The 26,512-nt window shown below is 44.8% G+C and overlaps 1 protein-coding gene across 17 annotated transcripts; it reads left to right on the top strand.

Moving 5' to 3' along the window:
* Positions 1 to 26,512, top strand: CARD19 (caspase recruitment domain family member 19). Of its 17 annotated transcripts, none has more exons than XM_072044398.1 (7): positions 1 to 307; positions 9,649 to 9,729; positions 11,038 to 11,180; positions 12,921 to 13,074; positions 17,564 to 17,605; positions 19,802 to 19,873; positions 21,557 to 26,512. In XM_072044398.1, exons 2-7 carry the CDS (start codon positions 9,708 to 9,710, stop codon positions 21,667 to 21,669), a joined length of 546 nt encoding a protein of 181 aa, XP_071900499.1. In that variant the 5' UTR covers positions 1 to 307; positions 9,649 to 9,707; the 3' UTR covers positions 21,670 to 26,512. The 17 variants fall into 17 exon arrangements, 15 of the variants coding, with proteins under 15 accessions (XP_071900499.1, XP_071900501.1, XP_071900494.1 ...); XM_072044393.1 differs by having other exon boundaries at positions 4 to 307; positions 17,564 to 17,623; XR_011812531.1 differs by lacking the exons at positions 1 to 307; positions 9,649 to 9,729 and adding exons at positions 4,714 to 4,948; positions 13,832 to 13,935 and having other exon boundaries at positions 17,564 to 17,623; positions 21,557 to 21,626.

Here is a 26,512-nt window from a genome sequence, read left to right as displayed (position 1 = left end):
GCGGTGTGCCAGGAGCAAGGGGTGCTCCGTTTTTGCGCTGTCTGTGCAACCTTTGCGTCCTGCCAATGCCGCCAACATTCCCAAGGACACAGTGGGTGGCTCCCTGCTGTCACAGCCACCAGAAGCGAAACCTGCCCCGGGCCCCCCCCCCGAGGCTGGGCCGCCAGGGAGCGAAGCTCTGTGGTGGAGCTTCCGCCCTGGCGTCTGGAGCCAGAAGGAAAAAGAAAAAAAAAAGAAAAAAAGAAAACCACCACCACAAGCGGGGGGAGCGGCCCCACCGCCGCCCGGACCATGCTCTACAGAACGTGTAAGTGAGGGGGGCTCGGGCAGTCCCAGCGCATCTCCTCCTTGAACGCAGGGTGAGACTAGGTTGAAACCCGTGTTTTGTTCATCCCTGCAGGGCTCTGGTCCCGTTCAGCTGGGGGAAAGTGGAGACTCATGTTGTGATTTAACAGTTAACGGATAGAATGAGGAAACGCGGCATGCTGACGCCGCCATGGCAAGGGAAAGGCTTAGTAAATGAAGTAACTTGATAAATAAAGAAATCAGGCGGTTTCGCAGGGGGAAGCAGCGATCGCGTTAGAGATCAGCTACCCAGGAAATGCATCTGCTGCCCTTGTACAAGCTGGGAAATGAAACTCAGTCAGGTCGCTTCATCTGGCTGCTAGGCTGGGGGGGGGGGGGAAGCCTGAGAGAAATCCCAGAGGCTGAGAAGCCAGACCAGCCCCGCGGTCCAGCTTGGCTGGCAGCAGGGAGCGAGGACCTGGCCCAGGGCTGCTCTGTCTGTGACCGTTTTGAAAATAAAGCACAATTTGCCTCACAGGGCACAAGGGTTTCATTTAGCCCTTTATGCCCAGCTTGTCCCGGCTGCTGGTCCTGAAAGCTGTGCTCCATTTCTGGCTGTGCTCTTTGAATGTCACGGGCCTGGCTGTGGGAGGGGACTTGGTGGCCGGATCCTGCCAAGGCCAGGCCCCAGCACGGGTGATGTGTGTGTGGGACGCGGCCGTGTCCCCCCCCAGCGCCCCGCCGCCTGCCTCCTGTACCTGCCTTCCCGAAGCAACCTTCGTGGCGGTAAGGTTACAGCAGGCAGACGTGCCACGGGCATGAGGAGAAGCTTTATTTAACCCTTGATGCTTGCATCATTATCTGAGCCTGCAGGACAAAAATATCTCCAGGCAATGTGTCAGTGTACGCTGCGGCACTCCTGAGCGGTTGCTTTGCACTTCCATTCCACAGCGCTCAGAAACACTGCCTGCTAAATACCATTTGTGTCAGAGGTTTCAGTCTGTGTCACAGTAAGGCTACCAGGTTTTCAGGTCTGTGGTTAAGACGCTGGTAGTGACTCCAGGGACATTTTTGAGAAGAGCACAAACTGCAGTGAACTCACAGCTGTATAACACAGTCATAAAAGCAAACTTTCAGCGCGCCATATGCCACTGCTTCTCAGTGCTCAGCAATGTCTATTGCTGTAATATTTTAATATACAGATGAAATTCGCTTAAAAATATGATGAGAGGAGCTATAAAAATGACAATTTCCTTTCCACAAGGTGCCTGTTTCTATTACTACATCAGGTTGCCACAAATGACTTTGATATGGGCATGATCAAGGTCTCTGTGTGCAATAATAATAAGTTAAAAACCTGTTTTCATGCTGTTCAGAAAATCTGGATTTCTGAGGTTGAACTGAATAAACTCAGGATGCTTATAGTCTTCCCAAGGGCAGGCACCATAACCATGTCACATTATTTTGTAATACTAAAGCTATTCCAAGGAGGTGTTTTTTTTATTATTTTTTTATTATTTTTTTTTCTCCTATATTATTACATTTTTTGAAGATAGGGAAGCTGCTTCAATTTGAAGTATGGAGATATAGACCGAGACATTTTCAGGAGTAAATGTGGGGTCTTGGGTATCTCATTTGCTAATTAAGGTGGTTGTAACAGGCTGGCTTGCAAAAGCTCAGGGTTGCTGGCCAGGGGCATGTCCTGTGTTAGCCCCACAGAGACGAGGCTCAGAGGGTGCAGGTGTTGGATGTGATGCCGGGTGGGAGCCTCGCCCCCGGCGTGCTCCACCAGGGTGGAAATGCCAACCTGGCAGGGAAGGCCAGGCGCTGAGAACGAAGGCGAGAATATTGCATAGCTCAGAGGTCTGGAGGAAGACTTTTAGGACTGCCTGACCCTGCTAGGACAGCCCGGTATCCATCCCCACGCAGCTTCTCAGGGCTGGTGCCGGGTATGGCCCTTCCTCCCGCACACCGCCAAGTGGCAGCACTCGCAAACTTCCAGCAAAGGCTCTGTTTTACTCCACCTCTCCCCCTCCCTGGCCAGGCCTAGGCTTAGCTGAGCCGTCTCCTGCAGGGACGTGCAGCCGGCTGTGAGGAAAGTCCTCCCCGGTTCCTTTCGCAGCCCCTGCCTGCGCTGTGGGCCTGAGCAGGCCGGGCATCAGGCTTCAGCACTGCAAGCTCGGTGGTGGAGCTGGGCCAAAATCTCACTGAAGGAGCTGTGATCTGAACCCACAGAGGTCTCCAACGGGTCGGACCCAGCGCTGTTACAGGCCGACCCCTGTTTGCAGCCAGCACCGAGTGAGCGCAGCTCTCCTGACCCTGCCGGGGTCGCAGCTGGGACCCACAGGCCCATGCACTACACTGGCCTCATTTTTAGACTTCACACAGCAAGTTAAAATCTGCTGCTGACACATGCACCAAATACAGCTTCCAGTCAGTCTGGGAGTCATGTAAACCTATATATATGTATATAAACCCAGACTTTCCATAGAGCATGCAGCCAGGCACTTCTGGAAGAAGCAAGGGACCAGCAGGCTGTGGAAGAGCAATGCAGGAAAGATCTGGATTCTTCCTGGGTCCCATCTAAATGTTCAGGTGTCTGTTCCCAAGACACTGCATCACCTAAAGCAAGGGCTGTATGTTTTATCATCTGTCCAACTGCTGTAACTTCCTCACCCATTAGGGTTTAAATGTCACAGACACACAACTTCTTATGGGCTAACCCTTCAGCTGTTCTTGTCTCTGTGGCCACCCATGCAAAGGTTCTGTTTCCAGTGCAAGGGTGTGTTGTGCTGCTCGGGAACTTGCTGTGTAACAGAACCAAGTTGTCTTAGTGAAAAGTGTCTTCTAAAGCCAGTGCCTGAAGATGCCCAGGGCTGTGCAGGGCAGCAGTGTGTTAACTGGGTGCCGTGTTTTCAATGTGAGTCATAATTATAAATCATGCCCTATCTTTACCATAGGAGAAAACAAACTTTTCTGTTAGAAAAATACCAGGTATCACAGTTAAGAAACAAACAAACAAAACAAAACAAAAAAAAACAACAGTAAAAACATATTCCTTCATCACAATTGTCATTGGTCCCAGCCAACATGGGTTCATGAGGGGTAGGTCCTGCCTAACAAATTTGATTTCCTTTTATGACAAGATCACCTGTCTAGTCGATCAAGGGAAACCAGCTGATGTGATCTTTTTGGACTTCAGCAAGACTTTTGACACAGTTTCCCATAGGATTCTACTGGACAAAATGTCCAGCCTACAACTTAACAAAAACATCATACGATGGGTGAGCAATTGGCTGACGGGCAGGGCTCAAAGGGTTGTGGTAAATGGGGCCACATGAGTCTGGCGGACGGTCACTAGTGGGGTCCCTCAAGGCTCCATTTTAGGGCCAGTCCTCTTCAATGTCTTTATAAATGATTTGGATGTAGGACTAGAAGGTGTTCTGAGCAAATTTGCCAACGACACCAAACTTGGAGGAGTTGTGGACTCAGATGAGGGTGGAAAGGCCTTGCAGAGAGATCTGGACAGATTGGAGAGCTGGGCGATCACCAACCCCATGAAATTTAACAAAAGCAAGTGCCAGGTCCTGCACCTGGGACGGGGCAACCCTGGCTATACATACAGACTGGGCGATGAGACGCTGGAGAGCAGCCCCGCAGAGAGGGAACTGGGGGTTGTGGTTGACAGCAAGTTGAATATGAGCCAGCAGTGTGCCCTGGCAGCCAGGAGGGCCAACAGTATCCTGGGGTGCATCAAGCACGGCATCGCTAGTAGGTCAAGGGAGGTGATTGTCCCGCTCTACTCTGTGCTGGTGCGGCCTCACCTCGAGTACTGCGTGCAGTTCTGGGCACCACAGTACAAAAAGGAGATGAAACTGTTGGAGAGTGTCCAGAGGAGGGCAATGAAGATGGTGAAGGGCCTAGAGGGGAAGACACATGAAGAGCGGCTGAGGGCACTGGGCCTGTTCAGCCTGGAGAAGAGGAGGCTGAGGGGGGACCTCATTGCTGTCTACAACTTCCTCGGGAGGGGGAGAGGAGAGGCAGGTGACCTGTTCTCTGTAAACACCAGTGATAGGACCCTCGGGAATAGTGTTAAACTGAGGCAGGGGATGTTTAGGCTGGACATCAGGAAGAGGTTCTTCACCGAGAGGTTGGTTGCACACTGGAACAGGCTCCCCAGGGACGTAGTCACTGCACCGAGCCTGTCTGAATTTAAAAAGCGTTTGGACTGTGCACTTAGTCACATGGTCTAAACTTTTGGGCAGACCTGTGCGGTGCTAGGAGTTGGACTTGATGATCCTTATGGGTCGCTTCCAACTCGGGATGTTCTATGATTCTAATTCGCAAACACAAGGTTCAGCCTTGCTTCTCCACAGTGTTTATATCTGGGAATATCATTTTGTCTCCACACCTTGCTGGGTAATTAAAGGTTTATGAAATTTTATGCTGACGGGAGCTTTTAAAGTACACAGAGTTCCTTGCACTTCCTTCCTCGGAAGCAAACACGCCCTTACTGATAGGACGCTTCGCTGCGCACTGCTCTGCCGCCGAGGGGAGCCGAGGGTCTCCTGGGACGGGGCTAAGGACCCGCGGGCTGGGCTCACCCCTCGCGGCCGCACCGCAGGAACGCGGGCTGCCCTTGCACACGACTGTCACACGGCTGGTACGCGGTTGTCACACGGCTGTCACACACACACGGGGCTGTCAGGGCCGCCCGGGGGCGGGCCGGGGCGGGCGGTGCTGCCCAGCCCCGGGGCGGCCCCGCCGAGCTCGGCAGCAGCAGGAAGGGCCGGGCCGGGCCGCTATGGCCGGTGAGGAACGGGAGGGAAGGGAAGGGGCTGGGGAAGGGGCTGGGGCTTCGGCCGGGCGGAGCACGGGGTGGGGGGCGCCGCCGCTCGCAGCGCAGCCCCGCGCCGGGCTGTGCTGGGTCATGCTGGGCTGTGCTGGGCTGTACTGGGTCGTACTGGGCGCCCTGTTTTTGCCCCGTTTTTGCCCTGTACCTCTCCGTGCCGACCTGCTTCTGGGCTGCGCGTTTGTTTACCTGCCGCTGCGCGATCGGTCCCCGGCGCTGTCGGGTCCTAAAAACTTGAGATCCCGAGGCCGAGCCGCCCCCGGGTTTAATTTAATTCCGCGAGCCAAAACCAGCTCGTGAGTCACCGGGACGTGTGCGGCTGCTGGGCAGGGGCGGGCCGTGCGCGGCCGCGCTGCACAAGCCGGGGGCCGCGGGAGGTGCTCGCTGCACGCCGCGGGGCCACACCGAGGCCGCCTGTTCCCAGCTCCATGTCAAGGTTTTGCTCCGGCACTTGGAGCAGGGAGCTTGCCTTGCAGTGCTGGCATGCGTTCTGCAGGTTTTACGGAGGGATGCGTGAGTTGTGCTGAGGGTTAGAGTCAGCAAATGGGATCAGGCGTGTGTGTGAAATTAAGCATATGTGTTTCTCCACCAAAAGCAGCGGGGCTGTAATGTATGTGGGCAAAAGAATTCCTCAGGGCAGAGTCACTTCCATACCAGATTTCATGCTACAGCAGGCCGGCTGTGCAGTGCGCGATGACTGAAAGAAATCTGTCACTTACACCTGGTCCCAGCCTTCTGCTCAGTGAGACTGTGTCTCTGCACCTGCAGGACGAGCTCTCCTGGTTACTTAAGAGCCCAATTACTTATTTTTCATATGAAGGTTGAAGGAACACGTAAAATAATGCCACGTTCAAGTATAAAGAGCATTTTAACACTTCTTTATCTTCTATTTTTAAAAGATATAAAGATAAGTTGTTGAAGTTGCTGTCATAGGCACTTTACCTTGTGGTAGCAGTGGTGGCCTTGTGTAAGTGAAGCTTGGGAGAGAGGCAAGCTGTCTTCCAGCTCAATATCACCGCTTCCAGACCAGAGGAGCAGACTAGTCCCTCCTCATCACGGGTACATATGGTAATCAGTCTGATTTATAATCTGGGTCCACTTCTCTGCAGCCAGATTCCCCGTGAAATCCTCAGCATGCCTTTCTTAGGCCCTTGAAAGGGGAAAGCCAACAACTAAATTAGAGTAAAAACTAACATTTCATTGATTTTTCAGCTCTTTGCTGAGATGCTTTAACAGGGAGTTTGCATAGATACATGCTATTAGTTGGACCCACACCTTGAGGTTTTAATTGTCAGATTGCCTTTGTGAGGTTTATGAAAATGTTTGAGCAAGTTTTACAGGAAGTTGCAACTCGTGTTTACATTACCTAGCAGATACCATTAAGTTTCTAGAACTGATGTTCACAAATTATGTGTGTTGTTATGAAGAACAGGAGAGATGTATTGGGGTTTTGTGTCTGTTGCATTTAAATTTTTCTGCTTTATCTTGTCTGTTTGCTTGGTAAATTGAAGGAGGCTTTTAATGGCAAACCAAACAGAACACAGTACCATAATAAAGATATAGTGGTGTAAGAGACAGTATCGTGAGTCCTTATGTAAATATTGGTGGAGGTGTTCATTGGAAATGCCTACCTGCCTGGCTTCAGGCAGCTGGCAGTGTTCAGGCTCCCTGGGCCCCTGCATGGATTAGAGCACAGAGCACAGTTAAGTGGCACATTGCTGTGAGGAATGGCTGACCACAGGCATACAAATTTGAAATTCAGCCGCGGGGTTTTGTTTGTTTGTTTGTTTTACAGTGTTAAACGTAGGTGGCAATCCAAAATGCGATGTAAGGATGGCATGGCCACGGGGCCACGTGTTTTTTATCTGAAAGGGCAGCAAAAGTAGGTTATGAAAGAGAGTACACAAGGGGGGTGGAAGCAAAAATCCAGTTTGCTCTGTCCCATTTGTTGTTCCTTATGTACAAAACAATGTGGGGTCTTCTAAGGAAAGAATAATTAAGCAGAATAAAAATTACAAAGCAGTTTTTGACAGCGACCTGATAGCGACACGTTTGTGTTGTCAGTGCCAGCAGCTAGCAACACCATTTGGGGGGTGTTAAAATGTCTGGCCATGCCATGGCACTGTAGCTGTGGTCAAGTTCCGTGGTTTTGCTGCTTCAGGCTTCTGGGCAAGCACCAGCCAATAATGAGATGGTCCTTGCAATGCTTGGTCCTTGCAATGCTGCGGTGGCTTCTGCTTAAAAACAGTCACCTTGGCATAGAGATTTAAGATTTTCTTTCCAATAGCTGTTGCCTCTTTGAGGCAGTGAGATAAAGGGTGGGGATGTGAAATGTCCCAGACCACCAGCTCCTGGATTCATAGAACCTGAAAATGTGTAGGTAGTTTCACTGCAGGTGTGAAGCTAGCTGCTTTGGGCTTCTTTTATTTAAAAATGTAAGTGAAGGGTGCGTTCAGTACTGACAAGCATTGGTGAGACTGCTGTAGAGCACTGCCATGTTGGGGCAGAACATGGCGGGTCACTGGGCCGCTGTGCTACAGCAGGGCCCAGCTGGCTGCCCCGGGCAGGGCCCAGTGGCCTGGGGACACGCTGCCACTGGTGTCTGCTGGTGGCACTGGTGGGGACAGGAGGTGGCTGGGACAGGCCTGGGCACATTGGGCCACAGAGCAGCATGTGAGGTTTGGAATGCATGTGTGTGCTTTCCAGATAGCCTTATCACCTCAGGGCAGGGTGCCACGTCCCAGCCACTAACATCGGTGGGGTTTTGATGGTGTGGAATTTATTATTGTTATTTATTTAATTTAGCAGCTGGAGCACAGTTCTGCACTGGTGGGTGGCCTCCGTGGGCATTCTCTTTCCTGGTCTACCAGGAGCTTGAACACTGCCATTGCTCCTGTGGGCTGAGCAGAGACTTCTCGGCGTCCCAGGAGAGCTGAGGGGCTTCAGAAGAAGCAAGGGAGATGCTGGAGGTTACTTCTTGGTGTTGAACTGGTGTTGAGCTCAATAACCTCTCTCCAGAACATTTTAAACCTTGCACCCAGTCCTACATCCTGAAGTGAGGTGGTTTGGAGGTGATGGTACAGGTGGGTGAAGCATCTTTGTGGGGCAGGAAGCAGGCCGCTTCAGAGGTAACTCTTGGAAATGGAGCGGCCCATGGGACTGGAAAAACATCCTGCAGGCACCTGAGCCAGGGTTTGTCCTTGGCAAGCACAGATAGCAATGTCTGCTAAGAGCGTTGTCTTGCTCTCTCCTCAAGCATTTTGTCTTAAACAGGAGGAAAATGGAGCCACTCCTGAAATCTCAGTGAGGTTTACACTATGTAATGTAATCTGCGGTGCGCAAGTGTGCAGGTTGCAGATGGCAGCAAAGAGCCTTTGATAAGACTGATGATGGTTCAGTGAGCGTGTGTAAATGAAAAGCACTGTGAGGACATGGAGTGCACCTGAGTGCTCAGAAAATGATCTCAGCTTAAATGTGATCATCAGCTGGTCACAATTAACTTCACAGGTGTAATTGCTTCTGATAGACTTCCTTGTGCTGCCTGCATGGGAATCTGTGCTGACGAGGCAGTAACGGGGCATGTGGGAACCAGAAGAGATGATACTTCAATGCTGTTTTTATTTTACTAACTAGTATATATCCTGTTTGTTAGATCTTTGCCTGTCTTTTAGCACTTGTTGTCATTTGTTATTGAATGTCAAGGTGTTATTTGAAGTTTAATTGCTCTACTAGCTTGTAACCCCAGGTTCAAAATGTGTTTTTGTAAGCAAGCAGAATGTACAGAGTTGTTTGTGATGCTCAGAGACACTTCAGATCATGTAGCTAAGGCAGAGGAAGGAGGAGGAATCTGTCCTCACTGGGTGGCAGGGAGGAAGCGGGTGACATGGCACCTCATTCCCCAAAACCTATTGGCACAGACAGACAACTTGATGGTACCCTGGTGCCTGAGGCCCTGTTCGTGTTATGTCCCAGTCCTCCCTGAGCCTGTTGCACATCCAGATGAGTGGATTTGAAGAGGAGAAGTTTAATTTCAGTCCTTTTGTTAGCGCAACAAAACAGATTTGCTCAGCAAATATGTCAGTGCACCGTGTTTCTAACAGCACACTGTAAGTCTGCCTTGGAAGAGAGAAGTGGGAAGGCTAGGAATTAGAAACATATGAAAATAATGTGTTTGTAATAAAAAGTAAGAATGTGACTCCAGTTCTGTTTTGCCTGTGGAATGCCGCTCTGTGCAGTATCAATAGCTGTGTTTTTGTTTGAGCAGGAGTGGCACTGGCAGCAGAGAAGTTGTTACTGCACAGTGATCACACTGGGAGGTTTTCCTGAGCTCTTTCCTGCAAATGCTGTTAGTATTATACAAAAACAGGAAAAGGACAGTGTAATTAAAAAATAAAAAAAAAAGAAAAAAAGACAACTATGAAAGAGCAAGGGCTGTGCATAGGCACAGTGCATCATGCATTCGTTTTCTGGCTTTCTCCTTAATTCTTCTGTTTGTCTTCTCTAAATCACAGGGCACAGAGAAGTGATGATGGTGTGTTTTCTGGTAGCCAAAATACCATAAAACCTGTGCATGTGCTTTAAGCAGGGGGAAGGTACTGTGCTTTTTTTCCTTTTCTTTCCTTTTTTTTTCTTCCTGTGCTGCTCGGGTGTCATGCACTCAACTTTAGCAGTTTACATCGACCAGTGGACTTGGTAGAGCACACTTGTGCAGGTCAGACATCTTAACACTTCAAACATTGTCACAGATGTTCTGTTTCTAAATCTGATAAGGGTGCAGTAACCTGTGGAACCTGCCTGAACTTGTGTCTGTATTTTAGTATGGGCAATACACACTAATAGCTATAGGGAAAGTTATGCTCTAAGAGTGAAACTCCTGCAAAAGCCATTGCTGTCAAATTGGAAATGGTGCCTAAAACAACAGCAAGTGTGGATTTGTGTATTTGCAGAGGTCTGTATTAATATAAAAAGGTGTTTTATTGGAATGAGTATTCGAGTGTACACACACAGTGTCACAGTAAAAAAAAATAAATAATAAAGTTACTGCTTTTTGAATTCTCTTTCTCCCCTCTCCTGGGTGAGGTGGAATGCAAGGATTCCTTCTTTAAAAAAATTCATGGCCCTTTAACAGAGATTTGCTCCCAATGTTCCAGTTTTGTTTCAGTCTGGGCAGTTTATGCTGGGCACATGGCTGGCTTCTCCTGTTAGACAAAAGGCAGCACTAAACCCTTGGCAGGTTGGGTGACATTGGTGCCAAGTTGTCTCAGCCCTGTTGTGACTGTCTGGGCGAGCTTCCCTGCACCCCGTCCTGTACCGCCAGCCGCTGTCATCATCGGGTCCTAAGCAGCAGGCAAAGACCAGCACTGCTCTGTGTATTGTTATCAGCTGCGTACGTCCTTTGAAGCCAAATTTAAGTCCTTTTACTGTGCTATGTAATAGAGAACATCTATGAAACACATTTACAGAAAAGTTAGTTTAAGATGTTATTTTTAAGCTCTGTAATCTGACTTTGTATTTATAAATGGCAGAAAATGTTCAGTGATTTAACAATATTAGGACCGGATGGATGCTCTCAATATGATTAGATATCGGATAGTGCTTGACATCCAAATAATTTAGAGCCTTTTCCTTTTGGAAAGAGAGGGCAGTACCAGTGACTAGCCAGGGGGTCAGGCTTGTGTAATTTTAATGGACAGGTCTTTGAAAGCATGTGGCTGTGTTACATATCCCTGATAGATAGTTTGGCTTTCAAAACTTATGTGATGGTAATAATTCTATTTTATGCATTTAACCACTGTTAGGAAAGTGAAATGTACAGGACTTAAAAATAGTTTGCTTACTGTGATTTTGCTTACTGTGATATTACTTACAGTGTCTTGTTCTTTGTGTTATTTTATTCTTAGATCAGTCGTATTGTCAGCGGCTACAACATGACATGTATTTTCTTACAAGCAATAGCCGACTGAATGAGCAAGTGGTTGATAAAATTATCCTTCAGCTTAATAGAGTCTACCCCCAAATTCTCACCGATACAGAAGCAGAAAAGGTAACTTAATGAATTTTATTATATCTCTGAATGTTGCATTGTTTTTCTGAGTGCTGTCTAGTGAGCCTTTCACACTAAAAAGCCCACATTCTTCAATATCTGCCTAGGCGTTCTTTCTCATCTTAATTTGCACTTATATTAGCAGTTCTTTCTGTAGTATTTCAGCACTTCGGGGATTAACAAATGTATCTTCAAACAGTGAAGTGCCAAGAAAACTTCTGTGTTAAGAAAATTCTATCCCTATTTTTCTCAATATAATACCCTCTGTTTTCTGTTGGTAGCAGCTCAAAGACTAGGTCAGGTACATGTGAGCTGAGTTGCTTCTTCACCTCATTGCTGTCTTCTATAATTGTTGGGGCTGAGAAATGGATGGAGTTAGTAACATCTTCAGGAGGTGTAGCTGTACATGGAGGAAGGCCTCCTTGGGCTATTAAAAGTGGGTAGCTGTTTTTAGGGAGAAAGATCTTTTAAACCTGTGTAGGCTGAAAGGCAGTTAAAAGCTGCCCAGATCCTCATTGTAACAGCTTGTACTTGCCCTCTACTGATTGCATTGTCTGAAGAAGGCTCAGAGTTTTGGCACATGAGTAGTTCTGCAATAAGAAAGCATAGATCTAATTCTTTCTCAGTCAAACTTTATGGGGATAAATAGTGATTTGGTGGTGGAGAACAGCGCTACGTCATCAGCTGAGCCAATCCAGCCATCAAGTTACAACAATCAGTATCATGTGCACAATTAAAGATGGTCTAATTTCCTCAAGGTCTTCAAAATAAATGAAAAAGGAATTTATGGGTTTTTTTTTTGATTGATTTCTACACTTAGCAAATAGTAACGAGCTACTTTCATGTAGGTCCAGGCAAGTTTCTGTCATCTCTGAGTGTTTAGGAAGCTTACCATTCCTGATGTATCTATTTGACCTTGTGGAAATTTTGCCAGAATAAGGAGTGTTATATCAGATGCATTGTATTCCCATCCCCCTAGAGAATGAATTGATCCTAACTAAATGTACTGCAAATATTATCTACTGTACTGGTATGAAATCTAATGCTTTGCTGAGAATGACTTTGGACACTTTCCAAATAAGCTGAGATCAGTTTGATGTGTGTAAGGTACACATTTTCATTTTTCTTTGTAAGGTCTTGTAATATTCATCACGTTTTAGAGTACAGAAAAAAAGAGCTTTCTTCTGCAGCTGCTTGCCATCGTGCCTGAGTAATGAGAATTCATAAATGCTGCACTGGGTATGCAGCAGTTCTGGAAGCAATGAGATGTGTAATCTTGGGATGATGAACACACCAGTATTGGGACTAATATAAGTAGTATAAAATACCTTTTTGGGTGATCACTGCTAGGTATCTAAGGGAAAACCTGAAAACATGGCATTTGTTGGTATTTCCTATTTGCTGTCAGAATCAAATTGTGGAGTGGCAAGTACCACGTTAGTTTGAATACAGAGGAAACATCAAATGTGAAGTAGCTGTCACTTTATTGAGACAGGAAAAAAAAAAAAGAAGGAAAGCAGAGGCAATATGCTCTCCAACAAGCAGTGCTGTCCAGATGGAGCTCAGGGTCTTAAAGAGTCCCAAGCATGTCCTTTTTAGGTTCCCCTAATTTTCTGGCCCATTGTTTTATCAAATGTAACATGAGCTTAATATCTTTATTTCTTGGCATATCGTGAAGTGATATAAGATTGTTCTCCAGCTGTTGTGGTCTCTCTTCTGATGAGTGCTTTTCTCTTACAGTTCAGGAATCCAAAGGCATCACTCCATACCAGGCTCTCATATCTGATAAAGCACCTTCAAAAGAAAGGAGACAGGCACTGTCAAGAATTTTACAGAGCTCTACAGATCAATGCTGAACAGCTGTATAATGACCTGCCAAGCAGGAAAATCTTGAGTAAGTTGATTTGTATGTTGAATGAATTGTGGATTTCCTTATCCATGTATTATGAAATCTCATTTCAGATGATCTGTTCAGATTATTTACGTGTGTATATATATATATATTTAACGTAAGGATTTCATCTGACTGGAATTTTAAAAAAGCAGTAAGGGATTTTGATTGCATAGCTCTTCTTGTTGGTGGGTTTGGGATGTCAAAAAATATTTGATAACCTAGAAATACGAGCACTCATGCTTGAAACGTTTTAAGTGCTACATGTAAGACAGCAATATAGCTCATATGAGGGACAATTTCTCTCTTTGTAACATTGGCTCTTCATGGATTTTTTATTTCATCAGTGTTTACTCTTCTTCACAACAAGTCAGAGTATTAGAATAAAAAAACCTTCAATTTGTTAAGCTTAAAAACCCAGTGGCTAAGAAACTTGCCTTTCCCTCAATCTGTAAATCACCCAGTTGTGTCTACTTTAAGATGAAGCGAACACTGCTAAATCATGTTTCATCCATGTACCTTTGCGATGCTGAACTACAATATTAGTCACTTAGGGCTCATTTTGTGCATCTGGCATGCCTGATTGATGTCCATAAAACTGCCCACCAAAAATATCTATATGTATACATGGACATAGTCCAGAAGGACTGAAGCCCAAACTTCTGATTTGACACTACACTGCAAAGAAGCTAAGTTCTTTAAGGAAAAGTATCAAGCCTGAATCGCTGTATGTTGATTTTTCTTTTTTTTCCCTGCCTAGTGAACTGGAGAAAAGAACAATATTCAAAATGGATGGGAAATATGTTTAGGCCTCCAGCATGCCGAAATGACTTGAGCAGCTTGAGGGAAAGTTCCTGCATATGGGTTAGTGAAGGTGCAAAGGGACTGCAGTTTAAGAATTCCTTAAGAAATATCTAACAGTACTAATATCTAACAGTACTAATGCTTCACCAGTCAGTTGATTCCAGTTATAAAATCTCCACAGTTATGTGCCAGAGGAAGTTTTAGTAACGTGGGTCAAACGCTATTTAGATTCAAACTGTTTCATCAAAAGTTCCTAAGTCTAAAGAAACAAAAGACCAACAAGTAAATCTACTCTTTCTCTTATTTCTGGAGTATGGCATGCAACTGGCAGAAAAAAAAAGCAGGCAAAATTGTAATCACCTTTTAAGGTACCTCATTGTCTAGTTTTGTTCAGCCTTCCTTTTTTGAAGGAAAAGGTTTGTGTCTGCGCAGCACAAACATAACAGCTGGTAGACTGCGCCACTTCACTGCCTGCACAGGAAGGCTGCAAAGCTCCCCCAGCTCTCCAAATCCTATACCCAAACTCCCTTGAACGGGCCCATCCCTGCCTCAGAATCTCAGCCGAACATGAATCCCTATTGATTCAGCCTTGCAGCAGATCTAAGGCAGTGCTTTTGATCTGCTATTCACCTTGCAGCTGCCATGCCCTTTCAGAGAACAGGCTCTTGAATCAAATAGTCTTCGATCTATCACTTTTATCTGAGGTAGAGGTGAAGGGCGACAGGTTTTCCTGCCAGGCTGACTAGAAGGCAGCAGACAGCCTTTAGTAATTAAGAGCAACTTAGGAAGTCTTAGTGTAGTCACTAAGAATATAATTTCAAGCGTGTATTGATGTTTTAAGAATTTAAACTCTGTTAACGTTCAATAACTCTTATCTTCTACAAGCTATTTCTGAACATGGCTCTTACCTTATCTGTACACGTTTGCCGAGGCCTGACTACATGCCCTATAGATGGTCTGAATTCAGCTGGGTACTAGAAACTGCACAGCTGTGCACAGGTTCATCAGTACCCATAAAACTCACGTGGGTAGGTGTGCAGATGTTGAACAGATGGCCCCTCACACTGCGTTGTGCTGTTGTCACACCTGGACAGACTAGCAGAGAGGAAGCTTTCACAGGGCCTCTGAGCAACTTTTTTTTGACTGTTAGCTAGAACATGAACATGCTCATCCCTGCCCCTTGGTTAATTCAGAGAGCTTTTCTCAAGGAGCCATGCAAGGTGAGGGCCTTCTCATGTTCAGACAGCGCATAACAAGTACATGTGCTAGGGCTGCGTCAAAGCAAAAATAGCTGCTTGGTTCTCCCAAGCTGTTTATCTGCAATTGCATTATGTAGAGGGACTCCCAGTAACAGTTGTAAGTCATTAATACCCTGTGTCTTGGTACAATCTTATGTCACCATCCTCAGAGCGATGAGAACAATTTAAATAACTGAGTTAAATCAGTACTACATGGTGAGATTGTGCAGTTTCCTTGTACTGACCCAAGGAGGAAGTAAGGTGATGAGAGTGTTTGCATTAATGTGTTTGCTGCTTCTTACGAGTTCTGTAACTAAAACAAATGTCTGTATTCTGGATTGAAAGGCTGAAAAACATCTGTGCAGTATATTGAGCTAAAACCACATATGATTTAATTCTTCAGAAAAAGCTACTTTTTCAGTATAAGCTACAATTTCTCATTTCTGTGAACTTGAATCATTTTGAATATTACAGGCATTATCCTTCAGACCTCCAACATGTGCAACGTTTATGTTACTCATAGGAGTAGTCAAAAACATATTCTACAAAGAGAACCTTTCAAAGACTTCTCTTTCATTACAAAAACAACTTCAGTATTTGTGCTAGAACAAGATTTCTTTTCTTTGCCTCGAGTATAATATTGCAAGTGAAATGTTTAGCAATGTCTCCTAATTCCCACTAGAGGGTGGAGAAGGCACACAACATGGACAAAGCTATTGAAGCCAAACAGGATTTCCATGTGACTCAGAAAATGGTTTTATTTCTCTCAAAGCTGACACGGATTAGAAAGATAAAGGACCAGCTCAGTTCAACCAAATGATAGCGTGGCAGAAGTGCAGAGTTGGCTGTGCTCTCCCGTGGAGTGCGGGGATTTCTTTACTAGAGTATCTAGAGAGGATGTCCCTCACAACAGGCAGGCTACGTAAGATTGCCATCGATGCAGAGTGCACCATGGAGGCTCTGCAGCAATCCTTTCTCCCCCAGTGTGACTCAAGCTCTGCAGCAAAGTGGTTCAGATGTTTCTGTTCTGCTTGAGTGCTGTGCTGTCACCCCCCCGAGAGGGATGTTTGTAACGTGGGAGATGAGCGTTCACTGTCTGGCCGAGGGCAGGTGTACAGGGCAGCTTTCCAGGACACCTCATGTAGCACCAAATCGTTGTGCAGGAGAACATCAGCTTAGACCTGTCTCAAATTCTGTCCTATTGACCATCAAATTTGAAACTCTGACTATGTGCCTTTTTAAAAACAAACAAACAACAACAACAAAAAAAAACCACTCTTGTCTACCAAGAAGTTTATGAAAGAAAAAAAAAATCAGCTGCAAATCTCTGCCCAAAGCAGAGGTGGAGGCTCTGCTTCACCTCGTCTCTGTGCATGAATATGCAAGAAATGGGCAAAGAATCAGTCTGGGCCTGTTCTAGTAAAACAAAGATGCTGCTTAGGTATTTTACTACACAACTGCTTTCTTAGTGTCCTCTCACCCATCCTGTTATGCTTTCAGACCATGTTTTTAGGAGAGCCTAAATGACTATTATTCGTCAAGCCCTTCCAAAAGCTGTTCTGCGGTTATCCCTGTATCTTACGTGTGCAGAGTGCTAACTTGGAGTAAACCTGCATGGGATGACTCTAAATCAAGGGAAAAAATAGCAACAGCACAACTTGCTTGTATTTCGGAAAAATAATTTTATAGCTGCTAACTCTTGACAATCTTGTCTTAAGGTCAACCTCCTTTTCAACTTGATTTTGAAAAAAAAAAAATGCTACCTAGAGGCAAAAATTATTTGTGCAGATGTTAGCTCAAAGCACCTACAGCTTTCAAAAAGAAGCTGTACAAGTATTTAGCTGAAAGCAGAATTTGGATAAATAATCTGTGCCAAGCAGTTCGTTCTGAGTGCTTCATCTGCCAGATATATTCAAGCATGGAGATTTACTCAAGAACAGACCAGAAAGGATAGTGCTACATTAAATCAGAGGGTTGTTTTCAGATTAGCACATACGTTGTTGGCTCACAAATATTTTGTATTTAGCACAATGAAAGATTCTGGCATTACGGAAGGATTAGCTCCTGCTTTTCTCACTTGGGAAACAATTTGAGTGTCGTAAAGTACTCATGTGCCAGTGGTTGTCAGTAGTTGTCCCTCACGTCTGAATGCCAGCGCGGCTACGTGTAATGTTACTTATGTGGCTAGAGCCTAACCAGAGCAGAGGTGTTGCTGCAACCATTTATAGCTATTTAAGTGCATTCAAATGATGGTGTAACTCTGTCTTCTGATCAAATTATATCCAGGTTTAACTATAGCAATGATTTATTTTGGGAGGGGCTAATACTTCCTGTCAAAAAATGATATTTTTCTGAAATGTGGTATTTTGCAGAATTTAGCATGTGCTGATTATGTTTGTGTGTTTGCTTGAGCTGAGTACTAACTTGTGATGTATTGCTTTTATTTCTAGAAACCACAGATTCCACAGAGATAGACACTGACATGGAGAAATGTATGCTAAATGACAGGGGTAAATAAACGCATACAGTGTCACTTTATGGAATGGCTTTTCAGATTATGATGCAATTTATTTTATCACGTAACTTGCATTTCATGTAACAAATTGGTTGTTTTATGATATCTTTACTGTCACCGTTTAAATGGAATTAATGGAGGAAAGCATACTGAGCTGCTGTTGAGGAAAACAGTGCCAGGAAATTCAAGAGACCATAGAGTTTAATCAATATTCACAATGGTATTTTACTTGCTTTGTTTTAGCTAAACTCTTCATTTCCTATGATTTGTTCAGGGCTTGAATAGGAAGGGCTATTCAGCTGCTGCTGCTGTGGCTTTGCACAAGGCCATCAATTTTTCTGTATAGCTTTCAAATTTTTTGATTTTTTTAAAGCTTTCAATTTAAGTGCAAATCATTTAAAAAGAAAGACAGGAAAATAAGCAAGGATGAACTTAACTATATTTTCCTTAGGGAAACGTGTTTTTTTCCTCTTGCTTTTTTTGATGCCCAGATTACAGAGAGGCATATATTTTTTATTCACAGAAAGATATTTTGGAAAGAAATTGAAGAGCTGAAGAAACTGAAAGAAAGATGAATTTTTTTAAATTCATAATGAACTCATATTATTTAAGTTTTAGTTGATGTTTTATATAGAAATTTGCATTCAATTATGGGATATTAAAAGCACCTTATATGAAATGTGCTTTTTTGGCAGTTTCCCTCCTAAGAGAAGACTGAAACAAAGGGCAGAAACACAGTTTAGTTCGACACATATTTGTATGTCACTTCTTTGAATATTTAACCAATTTGCTGTTCAGGATTTTGTTCACACTGCTATTGCTGATTGCAGCATAATAGGAAGATCAGACAAGGTTCTCAGAAATAAGAAAGTGAAATAATTTCTCTTCTTCCTCACGCTGATGAAAGAGCCACCATCAGACTGGAGTTTGTTCAGCTGCTAGTGACCCTCTTAGGGAGGTTACATCTGAAAGAGCAACCAAGTCATTGCTCCACTGCTGTTTCTTTAATGTCCACATCCATGTGATTGGCTCCCACTGATTTGTTAGTCTAGCGTACGTTTTTCCTTAAATTGATAGGAGCAGTTTAATTCATAGGGAAGTCATAAATATAAATAGAATATTAGATGATAAAGAAGCTGATACAAATCTTTGTGAGGCTTTTGTATATGGATAAGTATGAATTAGAAAGGTTTTATTGAACATCAGCATTAAGCTGCATGTAATTCCAGGCAGACGCATTAAAGCAGTGTTTCCAGTGAGAGGTTTGAGGTATGCATGTGGCTCTGTACTTCAGAATTGTAAACAGGAACAAGAATATTTGCTTTTGTTATGAAAGCGTAATTTGTGAATAGCTGTATATATAATTACATGCAGTCCCTTCCTGCTACATTTTATATGAATGTGTGCATAGATGCTATTAAAATAAATGAGACATACAGCTACAGGAATAAAGTAAGTCCTGTGTACTAGTTGCAATCAAGGAAACTGAACTGATGGCTGGCACTGAACGGGCTTCTGGCATTGGTTCTGTTTTCCTTCTTTAGCATTAGTTATTTTTACAGGGCCTGATTCTGCACACTTCTTACAAAAAGATGACTTTGCATGATTGAACCCAGTGGAACTTGAGCGTGCTGCCTCCACAGCAGGATTCAGGGAGAGTAGCAGTTTGTTTAGGGAAAAAGGAGATAGGCACAAGGCAAAAAACGGGATAAAACAAAGCCCTGCTTGTAAGGGACTGCAATCTCATGTGCTGTATTTTCTCAGTACTCTTACCCCATGGGCAGTACATTGACCCAATGGAGTAAAACACTACGTTATGTGGGTGAGGTCCCAGTAATCTGGTTAGCATTTTGTTGTAGCGTTTAAAGGTGTTTTTGCTAAGTTTCATACTAAGAAAACACCTAAGGAAGCTCTCGCTTTAGTTTAGTAGAATACAGTTATGTGAACAGAGGCAAACGGTGAATGGTGTCAAAGCAACTAGTAAAAATTAATTATGGTGTAGTAGATGTACTTCGTAGTATGTTAGGTACAGCACATACATAATTGTGAATGTGCTAGCTTCATTTGAATACACTTAGTTATGCATATTAAAAGCAATTGATGATTTAGGAACTGAGATAAACTTCCACTGCTCTGCTCTGCCCTAATGGGTTCCCTTTTTTGTTTTCTCTAGGTCCAGTATTTTTCCTCGCTTGTTTTAGTGTGGCTGCAGGATTTGCATTGTTTTGGTATTGCTCTCACTCAGGTAATGTACCTCGGTGTTTTTTCTCTCTTTTGCCTTACTTTAGCACGTGACTGGGGAGAGCGGTGTGCTTCTTGATCTAACATGGATTACTTAATAGAGCGGGTCAAGGTGTCATCATTCATTAATGAGGTTAGGATACAAATTGCACTTCAGACATGCCGAGGTATAAATAATGGATAGGTTGCCTACAGAAGATGCCGCAAGTAGGGGCCCTTTTTAAAGGCAGCAGCCATGTGAGCTCCTGTTGCTATAGCAATGGGTCATGATTCCCAGCAGCCATGAGGCAGAGGCAGGAAAGCAGCCCCAAACCTCCTGGCTCCCACACCTTCTGGAGCTGTTGAAGCACAACCGGTTCCAGGGCTGTGGGTCTCTGCTTGATTGCTGAGCCCAAACAGCTACAGCATCACCTCTGCTGCTGGCTCTGGGTTTTGCTCTCCCTGCTGTCTGCTCCATAGCAGCTGGCAGTGCAGGGCAGGTACCTGCTCGGCTTCCCAGCCCTGCCTCTGCTCTCCCAGCGCTGCTGTGAGGGTGGCGACCCTTAGCAGGAAGGGCACTGGCATGTCCCAGTGGGTCAGCTGCAGGGAACCAGCGAGTCAGCACCAGCAGGAGCGGGCAGCTGGCTCAGCAGGATTGCTTCCTCTTGGCCTTCACGTGCTGCGGGAAGTGCCATCTCTACAGGGTAGGTGGGGATCAGAGCCCAAACTTCATTTTGGATTAGTGCCTTCTGGTCCTTACACCCTGGTCACAGCAGTCATATTTGGGCATTGTCATTTTCTTTTTTTTTTTTTTTTTCTGGAGCTGTGGGCTGCTGTCCCTGATCTGTAGCACAGGCTCTTGGATGTTTCGGGTGATGTCTGGGCTGTTACACTTCGCTCCCAGATCAGTCCCTCAGCTGGACTTTCCACAGAGTCCGAGTTTAAGATTAACAGGGAAACATTAGACCTTTGAGGTTAACTCTTGTGCTTCCTTAGCTGCCATCACCTTCCTTCATTGGGTTCAGTCACCAGCATTTTACAGATGCATTTTCAGAAAATCATTCATGGACCAGTCAAAAAAACCAAAACAAACAGGATCCATCACGTCCCTTGATCCCAGTTAATTGTCCAGAGTATCAGAAGTGTGTATCTTACAAAGTTGTTTTCAGCTCCAGCTGAAAATTTATTATTCCTTTCAGATTAGAGCCCTTAATCCCTTGTTTCTGTACCAATTGACACTTCATGTGGTCTCCCTGTGGAGGTGCTGGTGCCTCGATGACTTGAGCGACTCTGTAAAATAAGCTGCTAAAGCTCTCCAAGTCTTTTTTCCAAGGCTCTTTTATCCAGTTCTTGTTACTCTTTTGTATCTGTGCCGTGTCTCAATGTCCCCTGTGTAACAGGACCACCAGACCTGCATGTGACATTCCACACTCACACCACCCTTATATCCAAGGCCATGCTCAGGTGCAAAACTGCCTCCTTACCTAGCTCAGTAACCTCCTATTTGTGTGCCTGGGACTACAGCAGTCCTCACATTCATCATTATCCTGTCTTGGCTGTTGATGCATACAATATTGAAGGAAACAGGCTTTCCTCTAGAGTAATTTTTGTATTGATTTTTATTTTTCCTAGATGCTGCGCACTAGCTAGAATGAAATTTAACTGTGTTCATGTTCTCTCTTTCCTCCCATCTTCATTTCTGTTTTAGATACAAAAGTCATAGGAAGAGCCAGGAGAATCTTGGGCTTTTCTCCTATTATCATAGGAAGACATGTTAGAAATATTTGTATGTTGTATTTGGAAGACATATCAAGAAATTAAGGAAAAGCTGCCTCTTCACTCAGACATCTGTACAGTGTATCTGCCAAGGGAAGACAACGGTGCATGAATATTAATGTACTATACTCTCATACCAAAGATTTTATTAACTAGCTTCATCAATAATTGTGTTGCCTGAAGATGTATTCAGAATTTCAGCTATATATGTCCTTCCTTATGGGAATGGACCATTTATTTTTGTAAATGCTTATTTTAAAATATTTATCATTTGGATAAAAGTATTTTTAATACAAGCTATAAAATTATATCCTAACTGATCATGGGTCTTAAGCCATATTTTGCATATATGTTTTTTGTACTGGAATGAAGGAACATAACTGTTTAAAGAATGCTACACTGTCTTTTATGATAATTAATTTAAGAAAAGCACTTAAAAACACACCACACACTCAAAGCCTTACTAAGAAATGGATTTCCATCTCTGGATTGTCTGTTTTGTCTAGATCCTTTATCCTTACTACCTGAGCTCAGGTGGGCACTGGTACCTACAGAGCTTTTCAGTGCCAGTTACCTTTGTGTATGCCTAATCCTTGCCATGTTTTCTAATCCCGTTTGTGCCTCACCACACCTGCCTTGTTCGTGCTCATGTTGAGCTGTTCATCATAGTTTGAATGCACTGGAACTCCTGCAGGCTAGTGCCCAGCCCGTGGAGGGTCCTGGGGACTGGAATGTCTGATCTGAAGCACTTGAAACTACTAAGATTTTTCAGAGTTAGCTTTGTCTGTACCAGTGAAGTGTTTTGGGGACTGTACATCCAAGAAACTGGAGTAATCCATAGTATTTTGCAGGGACTTAGTATTGTGACTTTTTTAATGGCCAGAAATGTGTATATGTACTTGAAGAGCCTGCGATTGTTCATAATGTTGTTTTATGTGTTTTTCGTCTAGAAGATGAAACCTGAAAAACCTGTAGAACCCATTTTCAGCATACAAACAGAGTAAAACAAAAATTCTTGAAGGAGGTTCAGGGAGTCAGGGCTGCAAATGAAGCATCTGGGTTTTCTTAGCTTTGGAAACCTAACCAAGCTCCTGCCTAGCTCAGTACAAATGGTTGTGAGAAGTGACATTATCAGTGGGTAGTTCTTCCATGGCCTGTTCAAGTACATGAGGAACCTGGGGTGCCTGTTTCCCTGTATTTGGTGAGAAAGATACTTTGGGGCTCCTCTTTCACTGGAATGCAACTTCCAAATCAAATTGAAAGCCGATAGAATTTCACATGGGATCCTTCAGTGCATGGTAACTTGTGATGTTGCTGCAACTTATTCAAGTGACTGAGCTTTTGGATAAATGAAGTCATTTGAAGTGGATGTCTCAAAACATCCAGACCAAAGATTGTCTTCCAGCTTTAAACTTTATGCTATAAAAATGCCATCATATTCTCCAGGGCAAATTATCTTGTAGTAACTGTATTTCTTTCCAGCACAATACTCACCAGATGTTGTAGCAGGGGTGTATTCCAGAGGAGGAAGTGGGTACAGGGCCAAATTTCTAAATAAAAGACCCATGGAGTATTTTCAGGAAATGTCTGAGTGATGAAAAAGGGCTCAAAGCCCCCCAGTTTTTACTGTTGTGAGGGAATGTTTTAACCTAGTACTTTGCAGTGACTGAGGCACGAGCCAACCTCAAGTAAGAGTAGCCACAGTCTGCAGTAGGCAAAATCTTGACAGTGCATCCTGATGGTCATCACTGCTGTGACTGTAGCTCACCTGAAAACACCCAGGTGAAATGAAATGGGCTGCAGCCTGGTTGTGGTACTGCTGCAAGCATACTGCAAGTCAGCACCAGCTACCTGGCTAAGCATTCCTTCTGACCCTCTGGGGACAGGTAAACCAAGCTGAGCTCCTGGCTGCGGGGTTTCTGCTGCTGCCGGCACCTGAAGCAGCTGCTCTGGAGCTGGCCTGGATATTTTTACACAGCTGCAGCCACTCCTTTGCAGAGCTGGCATGTCAGTAACAGCTCCCCTGGGGTAACCGTGCGGCTCTCAGCAGAGCAGTGGTTTGTGTAGACAGACATACCCCAAGATCAGCAGCGGGCCACGGGATGTTATAAACACTTAATGGCCTGATTGGTGCAGCGTAAAATCTGAAATGATACAAATACCAGGCAAACAAAATAACACCCAGCAGAGCAGTTTATTTCGACTTCTTTTCCCCTGCTGCCATCCCACCATCTCTTGTGTCTACTCAATCTAATCTCCATGGGGAATCTTATTAGGAAGAGAACAGTGACAGAGCTGAGTGTTTCCTATAGCGTTGCAGGACAGCTCTGCTTTGGGCACACCGCGAGGCTCTGCTGCCCGTGTTACACCACGAGCTGTTGCTGTGCTGCCTTCCATCTTGGGAAGGGCTTTATTAAGGTCTGTTGTTTCCACTGTGCCTTGCCTTCTGTTAAAAGTGACAACAGGTGGATTTTCTCTAGCAAACCGTCTCTGATTTATAGCATTTGGAATGATTTGTTACTCTCCCCACTCCTGATTAAATCCTATATCAACCCCTTTTTAAGGGACTAGAAAAAATACTTCTGACCTCCAAGGAGGCTTTAAATCCTTGCCTTGAAGCCAACTTCGAAACCTCATTAGAAGAAGCGTATTCCATTTTGCATGAAAAACATTGTTCGAAATAATGGCAACAGTCACACCTCATTTTAAAGCAAAACCAGAGGTCTCATTGCTGCTAGGCAGATTCCTTCTGCTTAGGTCATTTACCATGTTACCCTTAGAATAACAGGTTGCAAATTGTTGTGATCTGTTACTGACACCTGCAGAAGCTGTCGGTGCCTTGCTTAACCTGAAGGTGAGACCCTGCTGTGCTTGCTGGTTCGAGGGTGCCCAGCAATGCCAGGAGCCCTCCCAAGTCCAAACTACCCCAGGAGTACAGCAGCTGTGCAGCAGCACATGGTCCTCCCAGATCATTACACCAAGGGGCTTTCTTGAGCCTCTGAAACCATAGGGAGTAGGAAGGCTTACTGAAGGCTCTGGCTGTATTTCTTTCTGAGGTTGCTTGAGATAAAGATGCCTCTCAGGAAAAGAATTCCAGGACAAGCTATCCCCAGGGCTAGGGCTGGGAGGAGGGAGGAAAAACAAGCTCAGATTCATCCCATTGTTGTTGGTGACAGGACCTGACAGCAAAGAATGGAAAATAATCTGTTCCTTTATCAGTGCTAGTTTTTAATTTAAAAAGTGAGGGTAGCTATAAAGCTGTCGTGTGCAGAGGCTTGTGCAATATGCAGTCTCCAGAGAAAGCAATGACTAGGCTCCTTTCCTTCCCTTTCCCTGCACCATCATAGTCATTAAAAAGGCTTAAAGAAGTTGGGCAGAACTTCAGTGGGTGTTTTGTACTTCTCTGGGGTAGAACAGAGCATTGCAGGCGAGCCTGTTGGGAGACATTCTTTTTCTCTGAAAGTTTTTCTTTCAGGAACAAATGCCAAGGTTTAATACGCTTCTCCACAAGTGTGTCTGTGCAGCAAACGCAGACAAATGAAGTGATAATTCTGTATTTGGGTCCTAGAGGAAGCACGTATATACCTGCTTGGGAGTCAGGTCCTTCTAGGCAGGCAGTGTTATTTACTTCAAAATAAATTCGGTAGGGTTCTGGACGAGCCTGCCAGCTGCAAATTTTCAGCTTCCCTGTCGAGAACAGCTTGGCATTTATGGCTGAAGATGCACTGATGCTGAGGAGCACGCCTAGCTGCCTGTGCAGGGAACTTGGCCTGGCTGTGTGCAATTCAGTAGGTGGCTGAGCGTGCAGAGGATGGAGGCCGTTCTTGTCAATGCCATGATAAACATACACTAGACATAGAGGAGCTAATAAAAAGCAGCCATATTTTCCACTTACCTTGTCTCACCTTGTGCTACTCTGGTTGAAGCAGAAAAATGTTTGCATTAGCAGCATCAAGGGCTAAGGCGCCAAGCAGCTATGAGGTCAGCGGTCCTCATCTGGAGGGCTGAACACAGTGCTCAGGGAAAAGATGGTCAAGGTGAAGAGTGGCCACCGAAGTGTGGGAGTGTGCAGGATATCAAGCAGCACCAGCATGTGCTGTGCTGTGCGGCCCTGCCTCCTGCAAGGCTGATACCTAGCCAAAAGTCATCATTCTTCCCTGCTTTTTCACGTGAAGGGGCTTTCTGATTTTAAGTAAAGCTGAACTCTGATTGTCCTGTCCGTAGTGCCTGGGGTCCCTAGGTTCCAGCAGGAGAGCTAGGTGGTGTTGCAGCCCCTGAGCAGCGAGCAGGCTGCTGGCCCCAGCCCCCTGAATGGCTGAGGCAGGCTGGTTGGGCCGTCTGCTTCTGAAGGGCTGGGAAGCGAAGTGACAGATCATACTGTGAATTTGCACAGCTCCATTTAAAGACAGCCTGCTATTTAAAGTACTTCAGTGGAGGATGGTGTGCCTGCAAGTGAGAGCTATAATGAAGTGATGATTCACTCCAGGGCATGCAGGGCTACTTGATAGCTGTTGCCTGCAGTGTTGGAAGCTGCTGAGGCAAAGTTACCTTTCTTCCTTCTTTCATTTGTGATTTTTTTTTTCTCATACTGTAATAAATTAAAAACATTAAAACATTTGGTCAACGACTGCCGTTGTGGATGCTTTTCACTGCTGTTGTGCATACACAAACATTAGCCCAGAAAAATGACTTGCCTTAACTGTGTAATCAGCATTGCTGTTACACAAAGTAATGAAAACAGTTTGCTGCACTTCACAGGGTCAGTCTTTGTAATCATTTATCCTCACATATGTTTTCTTTAATTCTATACAAATTAATGGCATTTTTTTTTGTAACGGGATGAAGCTGGTAATTAAATTGTAATAAAATCTGTACTGAGAGAAAAGTG

Source organism: Anas platyrhynchos, chromosome 13 (assembly GCF_047663525.1).
Source record: "Anas platyrhynchos isolate ZD024472 breed Pekin duck chromosome 13, IASCAAS_PekinDuck_T2T, whole genome shotgun sequence".
In the NCBI taxonomy this organism is placed as follows: domain Eukaryota; kingdom Metazoa; phylum Chordata; class Aves; order Anseriformes; family Anatidae; genus Anas; species Anas platyrhynchos.
This window is presented reverse-complemented; position numbering and strand designations above follow the sequence as displayed.

Bases quoted from the DNA above. Each gene is read 5' to 3' on its own strand.
- CARD19 (XM_027467628.3), top strand. From the start codon at position 4,729: ATGCTGACGGGAGCTTTTAAAGTACACAGAGTTCCTTGCACTTCCTTC. The intron at 4,949-11,037 runs GTACGCGGTTGT...TTTTATTCTTAG, and splicing joins ACACGACTGTCACACGGCTG to ATCAGTCGTATTGTCAGCGG. The intron at 19,874-21,556 runs GTAATGTACCTC...TTTCTGTTTTAG, and splicing joins TTGGTATTGCTCTCACTCAG to ATACAAAAGTCATAGGAAGA.